The sequence below is a fragment of the Pelophylax lessonae genome (assembly GCF_965119305.1).
Source record: "Pelophylax lessonae genome assembly, chromosome: 8".
NCBI classification, from domain to species: domain Eukaryota; kingdom Metazoa; phylum Chordata; class Amphibia; order Anura; family Ranidae; genus Pelophylax; species Pelophylax lessonae.
In genome coordinates this window covers 64601616-64623203 of record NC_138775.1, presented here as the reverse complement: position 1 = coordinate 64623203, position 21588 = coordinate 64601616, and the positions used below count along the sequence as shown (strand labels likewise).

At 38.3% G+C, this 21588-nt stretch overlaps 1 protein-coding gene across 6 annotated transcripts in view; it reads right to left on the bottom strand.

Moving 5' to 3' along the window:
• The window catches only part of ERC2 (ELKS/RAB6-interacting/CAST family member 2), a 1553364-nt gene that overhangs the window by 950412 nt on the left and 581364 nt on the right, over positions 1 to 21588 (bottom strand). For 5 of the 6 annotated variants that reach the window (XM_082265097.1, XM_082265099.1, XM_082265098.1 and 2 more), the window contains 2 exons: positions 20180 to 20230; positions 16882 to 17075 (listed from right to left, as the gene is read on the bottom strand). In XM_082265097.1, coding sequence (XP_082121223.1) covers positions 16882 to 17075; positions 20180 to 20230 — 245 coding nt within the window. The remainder of the gene's footprint in view (positions 1 to 16881; positions 17076 to 20179; positions 20231 to 21588) is intronic. The other variant, XM_082265101.1, reaches the window with a different exon arrangement.

Below are 21588 nucleotides of genomic sequence, written 5' to 3'. Positions count from 1 at the left end.
AAATCCTGCAAGCCTCAATAATACTGTATCTATATAGCTACAACATGCTAGATCTGTACTAAAGCGACAGACTGCTTAGATATAGAGTACCAATTAAATATAGAGCACCCATGCTCCTTCTCCACTCCTTAATCAAACATTGTTTCATCAACCATTATAGCAAAAAAAAAAAAATTAAGGAACTTGCAGAAAGAAAATTCCAACCTAGATCCTCCACCACTAGCCATTTACTGTTAACAACTTGTTCCACAAACATACCAGTATACAGTTAGTTCAGCCATTGCCCCAAATAATCACCAACTCTTGATATAAACTCTTCCATTTGCAGTGACAAGATTACGACTTATATGTATTATCTACTACGAGCCATATAATGCTCATATGTAGCAGGATCCAAATAGTGTATATGGCCCACACAGCTAATGCGGCCAATATTGGTTCCTCCTTCCCATAAATTCAGTTCCGCCGGCATTTTTACTAGCACACAGCTCCATCTACTCTTCGGGCTCTACTACGTTCTTTAGCTTAATTTGCAGTCCACTCTCTGTGCTGTATTGCTTCAATGTTACACTCAATTCCATGAGCTCAACTGTACTTCTGCCCTTACTGGGTTTCCATCATTCCTTCAGGAAACAGATGGAACATTCTTCGTCTTGTATAGTAAAATGTATATTTTTAAGCAGTATTAAACCAAAAATGTAACTGATTGCAGCTTATCAATCCTTAGATGTGGTAGCTACATTTGTTTTCTTTTTCTTTAATCTTTTTTTACCCACAGTTTTCACCTGGTGATCAGTAACAAACCTCATGTATAATCGTCCCTACACTCTGGATGAAGGAGTAAGAGAGACACCTTTGCACAGCAGTAATGGTAATCTAATTCTTAATAGTAATTGATGTATAGTAACTAAGTAGAACTACTTCACTACTATACTTAATTCCCGAAAGGCAGTATCTGTACTTTCCTAGAGTAGAATTTTTTTCTCCTACTTCCACTTTTACTTCACTACATTTTTTCGATGATTTCAATACTTCTACTCTGATATTTTTTTTTGTGCTGCATAGTTACTCGTTACTATTATAAAAATTAACACTGCCAGAACAGTAGATGGCAGGTTTCATGAAGCTCGAAACATTTGTATTATCAGCGCATACGAAAATAAATGCTACTGTATGTATAAATAAAAGCTGCATTTGAAATAATAAAAAACAATATGATGTTCAAACTTTTGACTTCTTTCTTTAATAACTACATAACACAGTACTTGTACTTTTACTTTCAGTACTTGAGTAGCAATTTTTTTTTCAAAACTACTGGTACTTTTACTTTCAGTACTCGAGTAGCAAAATTTTTAAAAAACTACTTGCAATACTTAAGTACAAAAAATGTTGAATACTTTAGTACTTCTACTCAAGTCACTTTTTGATCAAGCACTTCTACTTCTACTCAAGTCACTTTTTGATCGAGCACTTGTACTTTTACTCAAGTATGTGTTTCGAGTACTTTATACAACTCTGCCTGTCAGTGTTATGTGGCTTGTCTCAACCCTCCAACTGGTACATCTGCAGGACAGCTTGTTCTGTGGAAAAAACACTTACTGGCTAGATCACCAGGTGAAAATAAAGGAAAGAAAGTCTAAAAAAGAAAACTAGCCACCACATTTAAGAATTGGTAAGCTGCTGTATAATAAATGCTTGATTTTGGGTTTAATACTGCTTTAATTATACCCAAATACTACCAAAGACAAAGCATCAATAACACAGTCTCCCAATTGGTAGTTAAAGCAGAGTTCCAGTCTGAGGAAAATAAAAATAAAAATCAGCAGCTACGTATATTGTAGCTGCTAGTTTTTAATATAAGGATGCTTACCTGTCCAGGAACCCTGCAATGTTGGCACCCCAAGCTGATTCATCCATCAGCTTCAGGTGCAGGCGCTGGCATTGCAAGAAAGGGAAACCAGCAGTAAAGCTGCACTTTCTGAATGGTTCCGCCATGTTTTGGGACACACACAGGTCCCAGAGGGCAGCGAGGGGAAGGAACTGTTCAGCTATCTCACCAGGAAGTGGGAGCGAGTACCTGTCAAAACCATGTACCCGCTCCCCCCTCCCCCTCAAAAAGTGCCAAATATAGCAGTGGAGGGGGGGGGAGGGTGCGAACATGTGGAGCTTCCCCTTTTAGCTGGAGCTCCGATTTAACAGCTTAATGCCGGCATTCTCAATGGAAACCAATCAGTCAATGGTCCTACTGTAAGTGTTGAAAAGCTGCTATCCAACTCCCACAGTCCTAATTCCTAAAGTGTTGGTTCTCCGGAGGTCCCATCAAGGCCCTGTTTTCAATGGAATGTGGGGACTCTGAACCTTTATTCAGGACAGAAGACCTTTCAGTCAACTATGTATTGATGTTTTTACAAAAAATCTTGAAATTCATTATTTTGTGAACCTCGTATTCTTGAGATGGATCAGTTGACGAAGTAGCTAGAGATGAAAGATGAGAAAATCTATTTGGGACCAGAGGTTTGAGCAGTGGAACATGAAAAGAATTTGGAAGCCTGAGATAAAGAGGCAGACAACATTTGTAGCTGACTAGAATAATCTTTGCAGTGATTGCATAAGGCTCAATTTAAAGCTGAACACCAGCTTTTGTTATACTTTACATAGTTTGTTTGGGCCAAGCTGGCTCAAATGAACTGTTCCTCACTAAAACGTGAGGCCACAGGATATGCTGTATCAACTGTATGTAGCTGAGGCTACATACAACATACAGCACTGTATTTTGGATGCGAGCCAAGACCTTCCTGTCTCATAACCAGAACACAATCTGAGCAGCACTCAGCTATTCATAGAAAGCACTGTATTTACATAGCTTCCCCGGATTGGCTGAATCAGAAAGGCAGGCTGATGATGGCACAATCTCTGACTCATCTATGAATGGCTGAGTGCCCCTCAGATAATTAAAAACATTTCAGTGTCTACATATCAGAGACACAGGTGTCACTGGGCACACTAGGGTCACCAGAAGAATAGAAGCATAGAAGCATAATGGAAATCCTAACTGAACAAGCTGATTGACTACCATGCACAGCGTCACCAGATTTTGCACTCTCCAGTTTTATAAAATCAACCCTATAATGTCTCCCGAGTGGTCACGTCACCGGGGCTGTGATTGAAACTTGGAAGTGTCGGCAGCCTTGCAGCAAAGATGGGACCCAGGGCTGAATCCCAGGAGAAATTAATGTGCCAATAAAAAATTACTAACTGTTGATCTCCAGTATGTAGACGAATTTCTGAAAAGTATAGGAATTTAATTTCTATTTCATTGGGCATAGGATGTTTTCTTCTTTTTTTTTTTATTGTATGGGACCGTAATCCAGTTAGGGGATTGTTCACACCATGTGCAGTGACCTGCATTAATCTGCACAGATAAACAACTGATTTTGAAGTACCCCATTCACAACACAATGCTGCATTGAGGTAGGTTAAAGTGTGTTGAGTAAAAATACAAACATACTGAATTTTTAAAAAATAGATATAATAGTGTAGCACTACCCTTCAAAGAGTAAAATGTGCATAAATGAACAACAAATATACAAATAAACCCCAATATTTTGGAAATAGATGCAATACAGGACCCTCTAAAGAGTGATTTAACCTTAAAAAGCTGATTACAAGCAAGAGTGAGGTGAGAGGCTAGTGAGCACTTAAAGAAAGAAGATTATTGCATACTACCTACCACTATTGGTGAATGGACTTATTCACAACACAATGTTTGAAGGATTTTTGGACATATAGACTATATTTATTTGTATTTTTTTATTTTTTTTAATGGGATTTATTACCATATGGTAACATATCTATAGTCTATAACTTTATTTAACATAAGTGAAATACGTAGACAGGGAACATAGCTAGGTTATCTGCTTACTTACCTAGATATGCTTTTTTTGTCTACATATTTCACTTCTGTTAAATAAAGTTATAGACTATAGATATGTTACCAATTGATCCATTAAATGGATCTTATGTAATTAATTGCAAACGACACTATCTAGTCAATGGTACTATATATATACATGCCCAACTTTATAATAAATAGATATACCTAAATGTCTTCCCACCTCTATCTTGCTTGCAGCTTTTGTGACCTACCCTCTTCAGCACTTTAATTTTTAACGATTAAACAAGTTTCTAGCATATACCGTAACGGTCTTTTCATTGGAACTCATACACCAGATATTGGTAAGAAAAACAATGTCTTTTTATGTATTATCAGAATATATTTAGCAAATACCAAATTGTATGTAAAGTTTTGGGCCTATATATTATGCCATTTAATTTACTGTGAAATATGGGGTATTGTGTATGGTAATCATGCATTTTCTCCTTCGTTTCCCTAAGATCTTACACAATTAAAAGAAATTTTTTTTCTATCACATCCTCCTGAAGAAGCGTTAATGTATACACGAAACATGTAGAGGTTATGTGTATGACAGTGAATCCCTGCAACACCGGACATACACCCGTGTCCACCACAACCTTGGATTAGGTATCAGGTGTATGTAAAATCACTATTGTAACTTACCGGTGATTGAGGGTCACTTATGGTATCATATATCTGTGGCTATGATCTTTTATTGAATCTATACCTACTATATGTTTTTTGTATCTATTCTTGTTATATGTACAATTTTTTCCTCTTTTAATGTATTTTTCAATAAAATTATATTTTTACAATACTAGTGTTGATTGCTGTGCCGAGAAAGTCCATCCTTGATAGCAATAGCTATAAACCTCTTTCTCTATAATTGAATTAATTCGGACGTGGCACATATACCAACGAGTGTCCACATAGGCCATCTTGTGGAGACACTCTCACTATAATCAAGTATTATTTTAATTAAAGCTGTTTTAAAAATATAAAAAAAATACTTTTGAAATTACACTGGTTTTACATACAGTATGCTTTTAAGTATATCACACTTACGAGTAAAAAAAAATAAAAAATCTGGTCAGGGAAATGTAACTTCAGTTAAGGCGTACTTTAAAAAATAGTAAAAAAAAAAAAAAAAAAACCCCAGAGAGAGAAACGCATCTTATCGGTATATAAATAAATCAAATTCATTAAGGAACCACTATTTGTCTTGCTACGTGGCCCCTGTGAGTGGGAGGCCTGGGAGCCCCATACTTACATCATACAGAAATGTCTACTACAATCTGTCAACCAGGTCTTCAAGAGATGAGATACATTTTCTGTCCATTTAAAACTCATTCACCTACAGGAATTGGCAGTAATTATTCATATAAGCCTCCCCAGGGTCACAGTGATAGCAGTGTTTAATGATTTGGAGTAATCAAGCAAGCTTTTCATTGAATTATCTTATCACTGGTGATTACTGAATGCAAACAGAAGAATAAGTTGAATATAACATTGGACACTCATGGATAATCCCCTGTACTGGGAATATTACCAGTTATAACTACTGCAGAGATCCGATGAGAGAGTATATCCATACAAAGCTAAGTACACTCTGAAAACTTAGCGCAATTCAACTATTTAAAATCTAAAATAAACAGTGCTACTATGGAATGACAAATTATCATGATATGATTGCTTCTGAAATAAGCAATGGAGCTTTCTAAGCAGAAATGCTTAAACTGTTTATATGTTGGGGGATCAAAGCATCAATATACTTTTAGGGACTGAAGTCGTAACAGTCCATCTCTGTTTTGGGGCTCTAAAAGCAATGGAATTGAACAGATAACATCACATAAAAATAAAAAAAAAATTATTAAATAGGAGAGCAGGGAAGACAACTGTTTGGTTCTGGCATTGGTATAAATTACATGTATAATTTGGACTGGTTATGGTCAAGCAGGCTAGCTAAAAAACTAAAAGGCCTTCCAACAAACCTGAAGTGCAAAGCACACCTTCCTAAAAAAAAAAGTATATTCTTTATTTTAAAAAAATCAAATTTATTTTATGAATTTATTAAAAATAATGACACATATTTTTAAATACAGCTAGCTTTTATTAGTTGAACTGGATGGACCTGTGTCTTTTTTTGTGCCCAACTACATAAAACATACCTTAATATCAGCCTCCTGTAACCCTATACACCACAAAGCTGAAAGAATAATGATCAACACTAGAAATCACTTAAGCTTGCCATAGATGGATTAAAATTCAGCCAGGTCAGCAAGGATCGAATGAATTCCAACCCATCTATGGCAGTTGGTGCTCAACAGAATTCAATCTGATTATTGACTTCTGTCGAACAGGAATATTGGCAATTTTTACATTTGAACAGAGGATGCAGCCAGCTTGTTGCAGCACTGATCAGTGTATTCTGACAGCAGAGGAAGTCTTTGTTGTCAGAAAACAACATAGCAGGGATTCCTCAATCAACACAGCAGGGATTCCTCTATCCACTTTGCTTGTGTGGATGGGGGAATCTGTTTTTATTTATTTTTTTCAGTCAGCCCACTATGGGCAGCCTTAAGCCTGGTACACACTACCCACTGGGTTGAATGAAAAAAAAAACTTGACAGCTCCAGATAGAGCCACTATACTAACGATCCAACGTTAGTACAGCAAACTCCTCCACTGAGCTGTTGTGTTCTAACAGGGGGGGGCGCCCCCTGTCAGAACTTTCCAGTCAGTGCTCTCAGCTATTGGCTGAGAGTGCTGATTGGGAGCCGGTCGGCTGCTGGTTTTCCAAATGTTCGACTTCTGTCTCCCGACATTCGGCCCATGTGTAAGGGGCTTTAGACTCTGTTAACACTATGAATATGCACAAAAGGGAAGAAAGAAGGGGTTACATCCCTAAGCTTTTGTTCCTTCACTGTCCAACCAAAATTTTTAGGTTGGGTTTCAGTACTAAGCTTTATGGCAGTATGGGTAACCTGGATCATAAGACTACCTGAATTTTCATTTGCACCTTACCATTAAAATCGCTTTGTCAGAGCTATTCAAAAACCGCTGAAAAAAAGAATTGATCCTGCCACAAATCCAGTGAGCTGGAAGCTTCCTGTGCTTTTTGCCTTTGCTAAATGCTGTCATTGTTTGCCAGGTGAAAACAAAGAGACAAAAACAGGAAAGAAATACAGTCACCATAATAAAGCTGGCTATAGATTGAATCTTTCTTTTTGTTCAGCTTAACGAAAAAAAAAAATGGATTCCCCTATCCATCGAAGTGAGGTGGATAAAGGAATACTCGCTGCTGAGGCATTGTATTCTGACGCAGGATTCTCTGCTGACAGAATACACATTTTTCCAACAAGACTATTTAACAGAGTTCAGTCATTTCATTAGATCAACTTCTGTCGAGCACGAGTGGCCCCACATGGATTGAAATTCAGCCAGTCCCTGCTGAACCTGACAAATTTCAATCCATGTATGGCCAGCTTTAGGACTAGAAATCTGCAATATATTAACATTTTGATCTTGCCTTTAGAGACACTTTAAGACAATAGTAATGTAAACCTCATTAAGATCTAAGTGCAAAGAATTCACTATAGACATCAATAAATCACAACAGTTTAGTCTCTATTGAAGCTAAAGCCATGTAAAATTTCTAACTTCAATGTAAAATACACAGCAAATTAAAATAATTTCTTTTATTTAGGAACTGTTTAGGTAATTAGAATTAGCCTTCATACACAGAATGTACATGGGCAATCTACACAATCGTCCTCTTCTAACTTCTTCAACAATACATCAATGGTGTGCTCATGATGTGAATATTTGTACAGCAGGGAAACAAGCATAAATATGACAGATTTTGTAAATTTATAGAAGGTTTATAATGGAAGTATTGCACAACAATCCCTTAGACGTCTGCAATCACTACCCAGTTCCGTGTACAGACGCGAAAAATAAGCTTATCCATCTCTCTTCCAGATTGCTGTCAGGAGAGGTGTTTAATCAGACCAAGAATGCTTTCTGCACATAAACATAACTTTGATGTGACTTTAAATACAAAAGGACAAAAACAAATGTAAGAGTTGTGCAGTGTAGACTGGTATCCTGTTTAATAGTTCCAGTTCAAAGCTAATGTAACGGCAGATTGGACATTTACACATTAGATGCTTTTAATTATTCCTAGGTAGAACTGAATTGCCCACCATGGGCTCCAAAACTATAAATAGCTGGCTTACACGTTCCAGGGTAATTCTTCTCTCGTAAAAATGTGTCAAGAACAATGAGCTGTCAAAGCTGATTCCCGTAATAAAGCAAAGACAATGCTAAATATTTACATTAAAAGTACATGGAGCACGCTGCACGCTTTAATTGTACAAAAGATGGATGATTTTGCCGTATCCACCTATATACAGAATCCACATATATACAAAGTACTTTATTTATGAAAGTTTTTTTTTTTTAATTTATTGGGCACAGTCTGTGTTCTGTTGAATAACCCTAAAGTGTATGGTAAGCCAATATTTTATATGCCTGATATGTGTCTGTGTTACTATGTACTTACAGTATATTCAAAAATATCCTGTTCTCTTTGCATTTTTTCCTTTGTTTGAAATACCTGGTGATACTGCCAGTCCCCCTTCCTTCCTATTCCAAACTAACCATACCAAGCATGGAAGAACATCCACCCCAGCATGGTCAGTTTACCTTCTTTCCATTCTCACTGGAAGCACAGCGTGCCTGCACTCCAATGGTCAGACCTGTTCTGACATACCCCCTTGATAGCCAATCCCCCCCCCCCACACACACCCACACACACACACAACTTCGACTGAGAATAGAGGTCATGCAATCACTTATAAAAAGTGAAGACAAATTTATAATTCTATATATATAGTTCTATATATAATAATATATATAATATATAATTCTATATATATATATAGAAGTGTGTCCTGGACAGGAGGTACATTTCCCCTGATAATTAGGTTTTGGCTCCCTTTAAGGGGTTATGAGTAAGCGATCTACAGCATCGTGAAACGTGTCAACCCGACACATCTGTTTGTACACTGTCTGTTTGCTTTATTTATGAGGAATAAAAGAACTTATTGATTTCATCATATTATCTTGAGTGCGTTCTCAAACATGGATTTCTTCTACTCTTGGATGACGGATCTGACCTGCACCAAGCTCTGAACATACACCTGAGCGGCTCTCTTTCTGTTTGTCCCTTTATGGGGACAGTTGTGGAGACATTGCTGTACTCAGGGGTAATCACTCAAAAAAAAAAATTTTGGATTGGATTGGGAGAGGACAGTGTGCACTAGTAGCCAATCAGGCTCTACGACACTGCATATGTGCTGACAGGCAACATGCTCACAGAGGAGTGAACAGATTGAGCAATGGAATGACCTAAACAGTGTACTGCCGCTCCTTCATACGCCAACTAACATTTAACATGATAGTCTGTTATGGCTGGATCACAAAATTTGATGCACACGTACACATAATACATTAAAATAAGATTTGGTTTTCAGTGGTCAACGGTCACATTTATACCACAATGATGTAATCTCTCAGACTGCAGCGAGTAGCTGCTTAGTGTGTACATCTGTCCAAAGCTTGCTGCCTCAACCTAAGCAACATATCCAAAATATCCAAAATACACCCCTTCCTAACCAATTACACCATCTTGAATGCAGCTGCCAGAATCATCCACCTTACCAACCGCTCAGTGTCTGCTACTCCACTCTGCCAACCCTTCCACTGGCTTCCGTTTACCCAATGAAATAAATTCAAAATACTAACAACTTAGAAAGCCGTCCACAACTCAGGCCCCAGCTACATCACCAACCTTGTCTCAAAATTCAACCAAATAGTTCTCTTCATCACTCCCAGACCTCCTGCTCTCTAGCTCCTTTGTCACCTCCTCCCATGCCCACCTCCAAGACTTCTCCCGAGCCTATCCCTACCCCCAAACTGTCCACCTATCTCCTATTCTATCCACTTATAGGCAATCCCTGAAAATACTTCTCTTCAGAGAAGCCTCCACCTAACAAATGTACTTTTATTTGCTCCTTCAGCTAATTCCACACAGTTATTACGTTATGTATCACTTGACCCTCCCTTTTAGATTGTAATCTCTAACAAGCAGGGCCATCTGATTCCTCCTGTAATGAATTGTATTGTAACTGTACTGTCTGCCCTCATGTTGTAAAGCACTGTTCAAAATGTTGGCACAATATAAATCCTGAATAATATTAATGATCTACTTGAAGCTTTTGAATTACTTTTAACCTACTGAAGTGTCTGATTTTTTTTTTTTTTTTTCTATAGCAATCAATTCTTCCTTTTACTTTACATACAACACTGAGCTAGTGAAACTCTGGATCATCTTAGTTCTACTGCCTAAGTACAATGGAAGACTGGAAAAATGTTTCCTTCAGAAGACAGATAACAAATAATGCCTGGCTCCTAGCTAAAAATGTTTTCTTGTTGACCATGAAATTAATGAGATACCAACAAGATTGAAAAGAACACAAGAATATTTTTACAGCAGCAGTCACCATATGACATTATATTACCAATGATAATGGTGTAAACGGGACATAAACATGCAGATAAATGGTAGAGGAATACATTTTCTTTGCCAATAATTTGTCACCTATAGCCGGCCTTTGACTTTTGAAGCCAAAAGATCTGAATAGATTTTAACACACTGATAGAGTTTGAAATAGTCAGAAAGCTGAAACATCGCATGCTTCTGTAGCTTAAACATCTGATTCTTTTGCCCTCAAACAATATGGGTAGTCCACACCCGCTAAACCACCCATATTTGTCAGATCTGGCCATCCCAGTGGATGGGTAAATCTGCTGTGGAGAAGGATACCAAACTATACTGAGAAGAGTCCTTGGGTAGCCTGCTCGATGGTATGTACACACAGACACTTTTTATTCAGTCTTTTTCAGTGCACTCCTAAAGTGAACTTGTGAGAGCTGAAACATAGGACCTGTCATTTTAGATGAGTAGGGTTAAAGATGAATTCCTAGTATGATATATTTTTACAGTTACTAACTGAATATACCATACCTGGGAAATGCCCCTGGAACCTGGAAATCAATGTAATAGACACCGCTACTCCAGTGATCTCCACATACTTCCACGTCCCATGCATAGCAGCTGCCTGACTCTGTGTGAACACAGGAGTTTGGCTGCTTAGCACAGACACCATTCCGAGAGTGCTCTTGAGAGGCTGTGGAGAGGAGCAGTGGTAGCATCACACTCTCCACCTTGTCCAATTAGAGAACAATTTGCATTCATTCAGTGATTGCAATGCATTCCCTGAATGGTACCCATGCCAAGTGGGCAACCTCCAGTGTTCACAATGCCTCAGGCCAGCCACTCAGTGCAGGACCTGGAAGCAAGTGGAGAGCAATGGTGTCAACTTCAGGGATTCCCAGCTTCTAGAGCAATCCCACAGGGATGGTATATACACAGTTACATTGGCACAAGCTGGTCCAATGTAACTTTGTAACAATATACCTTGCCCGGAATTCTTCTTTAAGAACCACCATCAGAATGTAATTTTTTTCAGAGTCTACTTTAGGGATATCTGCTCTTACTTCCAGTCCAGGCGATGCATGAAAAACAGAATAGGAAATCTCTTCAATGGGGACCTGACAGAGAAGCACAGACAACATTTTAAAATTTGACAAAGGTTCCAACCCTTTGCCACTCTATCTTAAACTACAACTAAAGCTACAGTTTGGTTTTAAAGTTTTGGGCTCCAAGACTGTGAAATCTAAACTTCTATCCTGTATACCTATTACAGGTCGGTAACTCACTAGACAGTAAGGTCAGGGTCAAATTGACCTTCCCTATGTTAACACTTCAGCAATAGCAGTTCCCATTTTTCAATCCTCAATGGCTCACATTTACTTTTCTTTAATCTGTCTTTAATCAGTTTTAATCCCTCTTTAAAATCATGCTTGTGGTTTCATCCAATCTTCTTTCCATTTCAGCCCTTTTTGTAGTTTTCCTTTCACTAGTCACAGGACAACATAAACAACAAAATAGATTAAAGTGGATTTTAAATGTAATGAAAGCAGAATGAAAACAGACCCTGCATTTTTCATTAGATTTTTACTGACCCTGATGTGAAAAGATGGAAACTAATGGAGTATAGAGCGGTGGCAGATTTGTCACAGCTTAATATCACACTACTCCCCCCCTGATATTAGAAGCAAAAGAACTAAATATAGTTGAAAAGCTTGCATAAAAGCTGTCTGTGTGCACATACCCTAAGAGTACATCAAATAAGAACCTTGGACCTCATTTATGAAAGTGTGAAAGAGAAATATCATAGTCTGGTGCCAAAAGCAACCACTTCTTTTTAGCTCTTCTATATTACACTGGGAACAGGAAAGGGAATATATGATTGGCTGTTATGAGCATGGTACCTTTACCTGGAGGATCAAGGAGTCACTATTAAAGGGTCAGTCCACCCAAAAATGTATCTTGATGCTATAGAGTAGAAGCAGCTGACAATCTCTTATATTTCACAAAGACTCTATTGGTCAGATTTCTGGCATCCAGTCCCTGTGTCTGCACACCTTTTGTAGCCATTATGAGAGGTAGCACTCTTCTTGTAGGATTTTGTATATACTATATAAAAATGTTCCTGAGCAGGAATAGCCAAACATTTGAGTGGTCAGGGACAACGTTGGGAATAATGGCAGGAAAAACCTCAGTGCTGGAGTTTCCTAGACATGAAAATCCAGGGGCTGACCCCCAAGAACATCCACCTATAACTAAACATTTTTTGAGTGGATTGAACCTTTAAGAAGCATCTGTATTTTCTAACAGTTGCCAGAATTATACCAGCCCTGAAAAATGGCAGATGGAATCTAAAAGTCAGAAGCTGACTACAGCAGGCCATGCTAATTACAATATAACTGTAAAACCGCCTTCAGTTTCACTAACCACAATGTAGTGAGTGACAACATTTAATTGAATGGAATATTTAGGCAGGGCCTTGGAATGCATATTTAGTCTTAAATATAAAGGAGATTGTTTAATAAAATGAAAACATATATGGTTGTGAGGAAATATTAGGACTTCTTAGCAGTAACATCTTGATCCACCAAGGCCCGATGATGCCTAGATTGTGTTGCTCACTACCATCAGTCAGATGTGAGCAGTTACATCCCAAACAAATATACTAGTGGCTTTGGGCTACGCAGACAGTTCTCCTGTAAGACACTTTCATAAAAGTGGACCATGTGCAGAGCACCAGTTCTTAGATACCTTTAACCATAAACCTGCCTCAGGCCAAGCTTTATGCTTCACCCTACATGCATCTTCGAAAAGGAAACTTAAAGAAGCATTCCCTCAATCACAAGCTCCAAAATGCCATACATTCCAACATTGTACAGAACCAGCATAACATCTGGCTAAGAGAAATGCGTAATGAAATTATTGCTTTGTGCCATGAGATCACAAATAAATTAAAGGGTGTGCACATCAAGGGAGGCACACTTTAAATTAGCTTCAGGTATTAACATGAATGAGACTGAAATTTATAATCGAATCAATGGATAACCTGTGCAATGTATGTAGATATACTGTATGTTAATATTAAAAAATGTTATGCATTAGACTGTCTACATTGAATATAGCAGCCAGTCCAATTCTCTGCTTCGTGTAGATTAGGAAACAAAAAGGAGAATCTGATCAGTTGTGGGTGCTTAAGCCAAATTTGTTTCTAAATTTTTAATTTACATGGCTTATTACAAATGCAGGCAACATATATACTATATGTCAAAAATAAAGTTATGCACAATTTGAAATTGGTGTAAAAGCATAACGCCCTATTTTGGCAATACCATGCTATTTGCTCATTTTAAGAAAGGGCAGGATTTAGCAAAAGTGAGTTTGGTTTCCATAAATTGGCTAAACTGGACTGAAATGATCGTTGATCATACGCGGAGCTTAAAATTGTCTTTTTTTATGATTTTAAATGCTAGGAGTTATGATGTAATAATGAAAATTTCAATGTTAGTTTGAGGATAAAAATGCACAAAGTAATCTGTATCACGGTTGTCAGATGAAGATAGAAATGCATCATGCTTTTTTGCATTCAGTATCTGTATAGCGATTTCCCATGCGAGCAGTTACCAGAAGAAGACAACAATCAATTTACTCACCCATAACTGAGAAATCCCCAAAAAATAGAAAGATAAACAGGGATACATTAGACAGATACACTTACCTGCCAGTTATTTAATGGCATATGAAATAAACATTCTATAAACAGCTTTTTGATTTACAAACTTTTCTGTCTACACAAAGAGGTTCTAAACAAAGCTTTACTGTTAAATTATGGAAACAAAGTATGGAAATCCTGTTATAGTGTACCTATTGCTAGCTTTGGGCAGAGTATGGACATTTTAAAACTCCTATGATGTTTGTTTTTCCTTTTTTCCTTTATTTGACTTTCTGTCCAGGTGACATTGTTGTTACTATGGCAGGAAGTGAAGGTCTATCTTCAATAGGGGCACACACAGCAATTTAAAAAAATGGCCCTATTCAGGAAAATATTGTGATTATTTGCTATTAAACTGTGTATGGGCATTTAAATGCAGGCACCTATTTGTTCCTGAATGAATACTTATATCCTTTCCAGAGCCCCACAGCAGCCCCCAGAGTGAATACTTATATCCCTTCCAGAGCCCCACAGCAGCCCCCCAGAGTCCATTAATATTCTAACAGTAATTTAAAGTTAACCTTAATTGCATAATTAAGGCCAATGTAAGTATGCATATATCATACCTGAAGGACTGCTAAGGAAGCTGACAATCACTGTAGTAGTTGGTACTTCTACAGGTGGTTGCTCGCTTGGCACAGCCAGCATTTTTAATGAAAACGAGGCATTTTCTAATTGGATGAGATAGAGATTGCGATGCCATCAGCCTTCTTTCCCACCTTGTCTAAGCAGAGAACCTCTTGTAATCATTGAAAAAATACAAGATGTTCTGTGAATGTTGATGGTGCAGAGCGAGCAACTTCCTATGGTCAGTATGCAGTGAAGCAGCACAGGACCTGGAAGATCACAGCAATCACTATAGTACTGCTGACTACCTTCCAGAGTCCCTTGGTAACCCCAAAGTCCACTAATATTCCAACCGTAATTTAAGCTGTTGGAATCTTAGTCTTAATTGCATACTTATGACCAATGTGGACAAATCTCATTCCTGAAGGTCTGCTAGGGAAGCTGACAATCACTGACAACCCCCATGGGGGGTTGCTCGCCTGGCATCGCTGCCCTTTACAGAGTGCCTTGTATTTTTTTTAAATGAAAACAAGGCATTTTCTAATTAAACGTAGTAGAGATTATGATGCAACCTGCTATGAAGAAGGCTGAGGCTGAAATGCGTTAGCATCTATGGACATTGTATTTGCTGTTGCGCATCAATAAAGGATCTTTTAAGAAGAAGAACCGATATGCCGGCTTTTTTTGGATTTATCTATTGTGATGCAACCGCCCTTTCTCTCCACCTTGTCCAATCAGAGAGCCACTTATATTAATAGAAAAAAATACAAGGTGTTCTGTGAATGTTGACGGTGCACAGCGAGAAACTCCCTGTGGCCAGTTATGCAGTGGAGCAACTGTTAAGCACAGGACCTGGAAGATCAGGGCAAACATTGTAGTAGCACCGAATTCTACAGAAATAGTCAGCTTCCACAACAGTTCCTCAGGTGTAAGATATGCATACTTACATTGAACAAAGCTGGAGCCATTTGTAATAAAATAAAATATTAGCAGTGTTGTCCCATCAGCATACTAAATAACAGTAAAGACAAGAAAATTATAGCTGTTGAAAAAGCATTGGACACAATATTTCGAAATACAGCTGTAAATGTAAAAAAAAATATTACATTTGAAAAACAAACCTAGTTTTTATCACAAAACAAAAGATGGATTTGAAAATGTTTTCAGTTTTAATAGTCCCTTGTAAGCAGTGATACTGTATCACACATAAGGTTAGGAGCTATCAAAATGCATCACGCTATTTGTTGAAGTTTGAACAACGTGTTGAGATTAGAAAGCAGGGGTTAGCCAAGTTTACTCTGCTCGCACATCATATCCTAAAGTGCTAAAATCACACCCGGTACACCTTCTGGGACAGTATTAGCACTGTACTTCCCATTGACCTGAACTTCTCACCACTTAGGGAATTTCCATATTTCCATGTGAAAACTAAGCAGAAGTATTATCTTCAGGGGACAAAAAAGAAATGCAGACATTGAATACTTGAAACAGAATAAAAGCCCCTCTCTTCCACCAGCCAGAGCAGTCTGCAGTTTATTGTAAAGACAAAGGCGTATGGCCAATGGTATTAAGCAATGAAGATATTTATGGACTTAACAACTGTAGCAATATAAATATAAAAAAAAGAATTTTACAAACTAGGTTTTACGGAATTTAAGTAGGACTGTAAATTGACAACAATATATACTTTTTTTTAAACCTGTTAGGATTAAAATGTAGGAGATGCCCATGGCGGCTTGAATGTACACACTTTGGGCCATCCTGATCATCAAGGTTTCACCATGTACCTATACTAACTTTTAAAACTAGAAACTTTAAATACAATCAGGCTCCACAGCATGTAGTGTGCTAACAGGTAATATGCTGACAGGAGAGGAGAATGGAATGAGCAGAGCTGATGACTTATCAGTGGCTCATCACTGTTATTTCCCTCAAGACACCCAAAGTCTACAGCACCCAATGATACCAATATACAAATTTGCAAGATGGGAATTTGCAGATTTGGAAAATAATCTCAATTAGAAATATCTTTAGGTGCTGTATTCTGTGTCAGTGGCCAAAAGTATCCCCTGGGACATAAACAACCAAACAGCTGTCATGCAGCATATAGAAAACAGTGGAAGAACACATTACCTTTCAAGCTCAGCTATTTGCTTGTCCTTATCATTCTTTTCATTTTCAACCTCTTTAAGTATCTGCAGTAGCCTGTCCACCTCCGCCTGTGCTTTGCTGCACTCCTCCCTGTAGTAAGACACCTCTTTGTCCAGCTGCTTGACCCTGTCACTGAGCTCTGGGTTCATCCTGGCCTCCTCTTCTGCTTCATGGGCCTGGAAAGTACATAGAAGAATCAGCTTTCGCCCACGAGTCATGAATTTGTGAACACAATGAATGAACAGTGTGAGGAAAGCTTTTTATTTGTAACTTTATTGCTTAGGCCAATTAACTATTTTTAACAATATGATAATTTCCTAAAGGGGAGCTGTTTCGCCCAGATACTATGTACATGGAGTTATGATTCAATTTTATTCTATAGACATTTATTTATATGTCTGAATGTGTTTATTATAATTAAATCCAGACTTTCTTAGCCTAGGTTGCATGGAACCCTAGAGTTCTGGTTGAGGCTCTGAGGGGTTCCTTGAGCAATGAGGAATGGTGAATTTATCTAATACCAACACTGACCAAATTATTATTCATTTGATTTCAAGATTATTACTTACGGCTGGAACGCTTTATTTATTGGCAAAGGGTTTGCTCAAGAAAATTAAAAAAAAAACATGGGCCACATGGCTGGACACCCCGGGGCTTTCCCTGATGGATTTATTGATAGATAGGCTATTGCTATAGTGCATGGGGTTACTAACCCCTGTATCTGCATTTAAATAGGTATATTAAGCTCTGTTATTGCTTTTGCATATTTGCAGTTGCTGTTTAATGTGCCATGGTTATTGCGGATTTGTACAATCGGGTGGATATATAACTTTGTACGACCGGTCATTCCTTCTAATTGTTTGTTCTGGCATTGTGATGCCTTTATATATTTCTCAATAAAAATGTTCTTGTTTAAAAAATAAAAATAAATTATCACCAAAAATGTTGTGCAGAGCAGAAGTGTATAAACAAGTTATCTGTCCAGGGTGTAAAATATGCTAGATATGTCATAATATTTATTCTTATAGTTAAAATGTTCTACAATTAAGGCTGCATTCACATGTCAGCGTATGGATCACGGGCAGAATCGCCGCAATTCCGCCCGCGATCCGGAGATTATTGCAAATCGCGGGACGCCTGTGCGTTGCCCGTGATTTGCAATAGCACCCCAAACGCTGAGTGATGTTGCCGCGATTTCCGCCTGCCGAATCGCGGTAACATCGCGCAAAAAAAAATCGTGGGACGCATTACGCCCAAAAAAGTACAAGTGCTTCTTTGGAGCGTATTGCGTCCCGTGATTTTTTTTGCGCGATGTTGCCGCGATTTCCGTCTGCCGAATCGCGGTAACATCAGCGTTTGGGGTGCTATTGCAAATCACGGGCAACGCACAGGCGTCCCGCGATTTGCAATAATCTCCGGATCACGGGCGGAATCGCAGCGATTCTGCCCGCGATCCATACGCTGACATGTGAATGCAGCCTTAGTGATCATGCTAAAGTATTGCAAAATGTAGGTAAAATTATTTTTAGTTGAGGCATCCCGAAGACCTGATAAATATATCATGGGTTCCTCCAGGGTAAAGGAGTTGAGAAAGGCTGATATCAATAAAGCTGGCCATACAGGGGTCAGTTTATTTTGATTAGCCAGTGGGCTGATCAAAAAAACTGAATGTATTCCACCATTCCAACATGCAAGGTGGATAGCGGAATTCTCCCCGCTCTGCTATTGTATTCTGACAGCTGGGATCTCTAGTAAGGGAAACAGGAAGTGAAGCCTTGCGGCTTGACAGCCTGTTTCCTACTGCACATGTGCGAGTCAGGCTGCGCCTTGTGAATGGTCCTGTGGTCTTCTATGACCTACGATTTGTCCCAGAAGACTGTAGGGGAAGGAAGGGGGCCGAACTTCCATCTCAGTTTACTGCAATAATCTAAGCTAGAAGTGGGAGCAGTTACCTGTTAAAACCAGGTACCTGCCCCCCCCCCCCCTCAAAAAAAGTGTCAAATGTGGCAGTGAAGCGTTCAAACAAGCACAGCTTCCCTTTTTGCTTTTTGGGTGGAGCTCTGCTTTAGGATGCTTAAGATACCTCTAAGCAGATATTAACATCCTTAAATATAGAAGTGTTAACAATCCCTTTATAGCCCCTGTACAAGCTAACTGAGCTTCAATGAATTCTGCTATCTGGGCACATAAGAGTTTAGTGTAATAGCTCTTGTTGTGCCATTTTATACACAGGGTAGCAGGACAGAATTTTGCTGATCTTTTTCATAAAACATATAAAACTAACTACAAGCTGTAGACTGGCTTTTACTCAGGGCTACAATTTTACTGCTTGATTATTTACCACTAGATTATGGGCTCCATTTTTAATCATCTGATTTTAATGAATACATAACAAATGTCTTTACAGAACACTACAGTTTATCTTTACCTTAAACTTCATTTCTGAAAAATCTTCAATTTTAAGACTGATGCGCAAAATAATTTAACCTGCAAATTTTCCTGTGGCTGTACACAAATCAAATTATACCTGTTTCCTTCTGAACAGGCTGAAGTTCGATCTGGGGAGGTCTTGACGGTACAACCTGGCTGACAAACGTCAATCAGAAAATTGAGGGAATCCAGACAGAACATTGTTGGTGGAATAGTAAGTGCAATCAATCAGCTGCAACCACTTTTCGCATTAGTGGCTGTCAGAATAAAATAGCCTGGTGGGCTTTCATCCATCCGCACTGTTTAGCATGGATGGAGGAATTTGTTAGATTTCTTTTGTTCAGCCTGAAGCTGAACAAAATAAATCAATTCATGTATGGCCATTTTAATTCTGTTAGGTGGCTCAGATATCCAATCAGATATGTTCAAATTTTAATGTAAGGTATTGTAACTGCCTACACCAATCTACAGTTATTTAGGCTTGACAAAAGAATATTTGCATTATAAGTGTTGGCTTGAGCTGAAAACTCAGATTTATTAGATGTAATGCTGCTGCCTTATTCTGAGGTTGTGTTTCCCTTTATCTCAAAGCTCCCAATTATCAAAGGGGACAGTTATTAAATGGGGAAAATGTTCTTTATTACATAATTACCTAAAATCAACCTGTGCATAAAACTGACTTTATTTTCTTTCCTCACATACAAACAATGTACATATACCAATATAAAACAGAACACACAAAAAAGACATCTCATGCATAAAAACAGACTCAGTTGTCTCAGTGATGATGTAAAAGACGGACATTAGTCACGCACAGAGACAATATAATATATGTTGTATAAGTACTCACATAACCACATAGCAATGATACCCCCTGCTTCTCATTACGCCCCACAGGTGTCTTCAAAAAGGGCAAGCAAAGAGAAGAAAACAAGGCAACAGCAAGCGATGACTAATCTAAAGTCCCATAAACAACATGCACAGCAAAATAAACAAACTAAAGCAAAAACGAGGAACAAAAAAAAAATACCAAAACAGCCGTCAGAAGGTTTGAATTCTTTGCAGTTAAAAAAAAAAAGAAATATACATTCATCAGCAGAAATTCTCTAAATTTGTTATTTATTTATGTTGATCATCTATGACTTATCATTAGTTTTTATTCATTTAAATCATTTATACTTTAATACGAGTAAGTCTCAAATGACATCATATACAGCTAGGCTAAACTGGTAATTATTTCAATACAGGACACAAAGGGGTCATTTTAAATATGAAAAGAGAATAAAGGAACAACAAAGATGCTGCCCTTTGCAACCAATATTTTTTTTTTCACTTTCCACAAATGCCTTGTTTTTTGAGGACTCCCCCATCCACACATGTGAGGTGGATAGAGGATTTCTCTCTGCTGTACCACTGTATTCTGAACCTAGGACTCCATTGTCAGAATACACTGGTCAGTGGCAGCAACCACTGATTGACAAAAGTTCTTCTACAGTCCTGGGGAACAGGACAGATAGATCAAACTTTGGCAGGTCACTGTTGAACTCATTGAATTTTGACCCCTCTGTGAGCAGCAAAAGCAGAAGAGTGCAGTATGTACACATAATTTCACTCTTCAAATGATCCAATGTAGACAAAATGCAACTTCTTGGTCTACACATACATCTCTGCCAGGTCTGCAGAAGTCTATGGGGAAACCTCTGACATCGAGATGGCTTGCTGAGGGCAGTAATGGAGTTAGGTGTCATTTGCTTACTACATTTACCTTTGCATGCTACACTATTGGAGTATTCACCATCATAAAACAAATTGTATTCTAATAACTGTAAGTGTTTTGGTTGAGATCCACTCAGCCATGACATGCAAAGAAAGATGATTATGATTAGCAACACAGGTCTTATTTTCCCCCACATGTTGCAGACTACCAAGGCCTTTTTCACACTGGGGAGGCAGGCTCAACAACCCTTTTAAAAAGGGATCCGAGATGGATCCCTTTTTTAAAGGTGGTTTAGAGCCAGTCTACATGTGTTCAGCAGGCAATACTGCCACCTCCCGCATGTATTTGTTTTTTTTTTTCTTCAATCCTAAGGGGGATTTGATTCTGCAATATCATGGCACAACCGCGTACCAAGTGTTTGGGATCCGTATGTGGTGTCATCCCACTGACATCAACCGTAAAGTTTTTGGCAAGCAACACCGCTTGTCAATGTTGACATGCTGACTCAAAATTGCAGCACCACGAAGCAAAACATTGTGGCT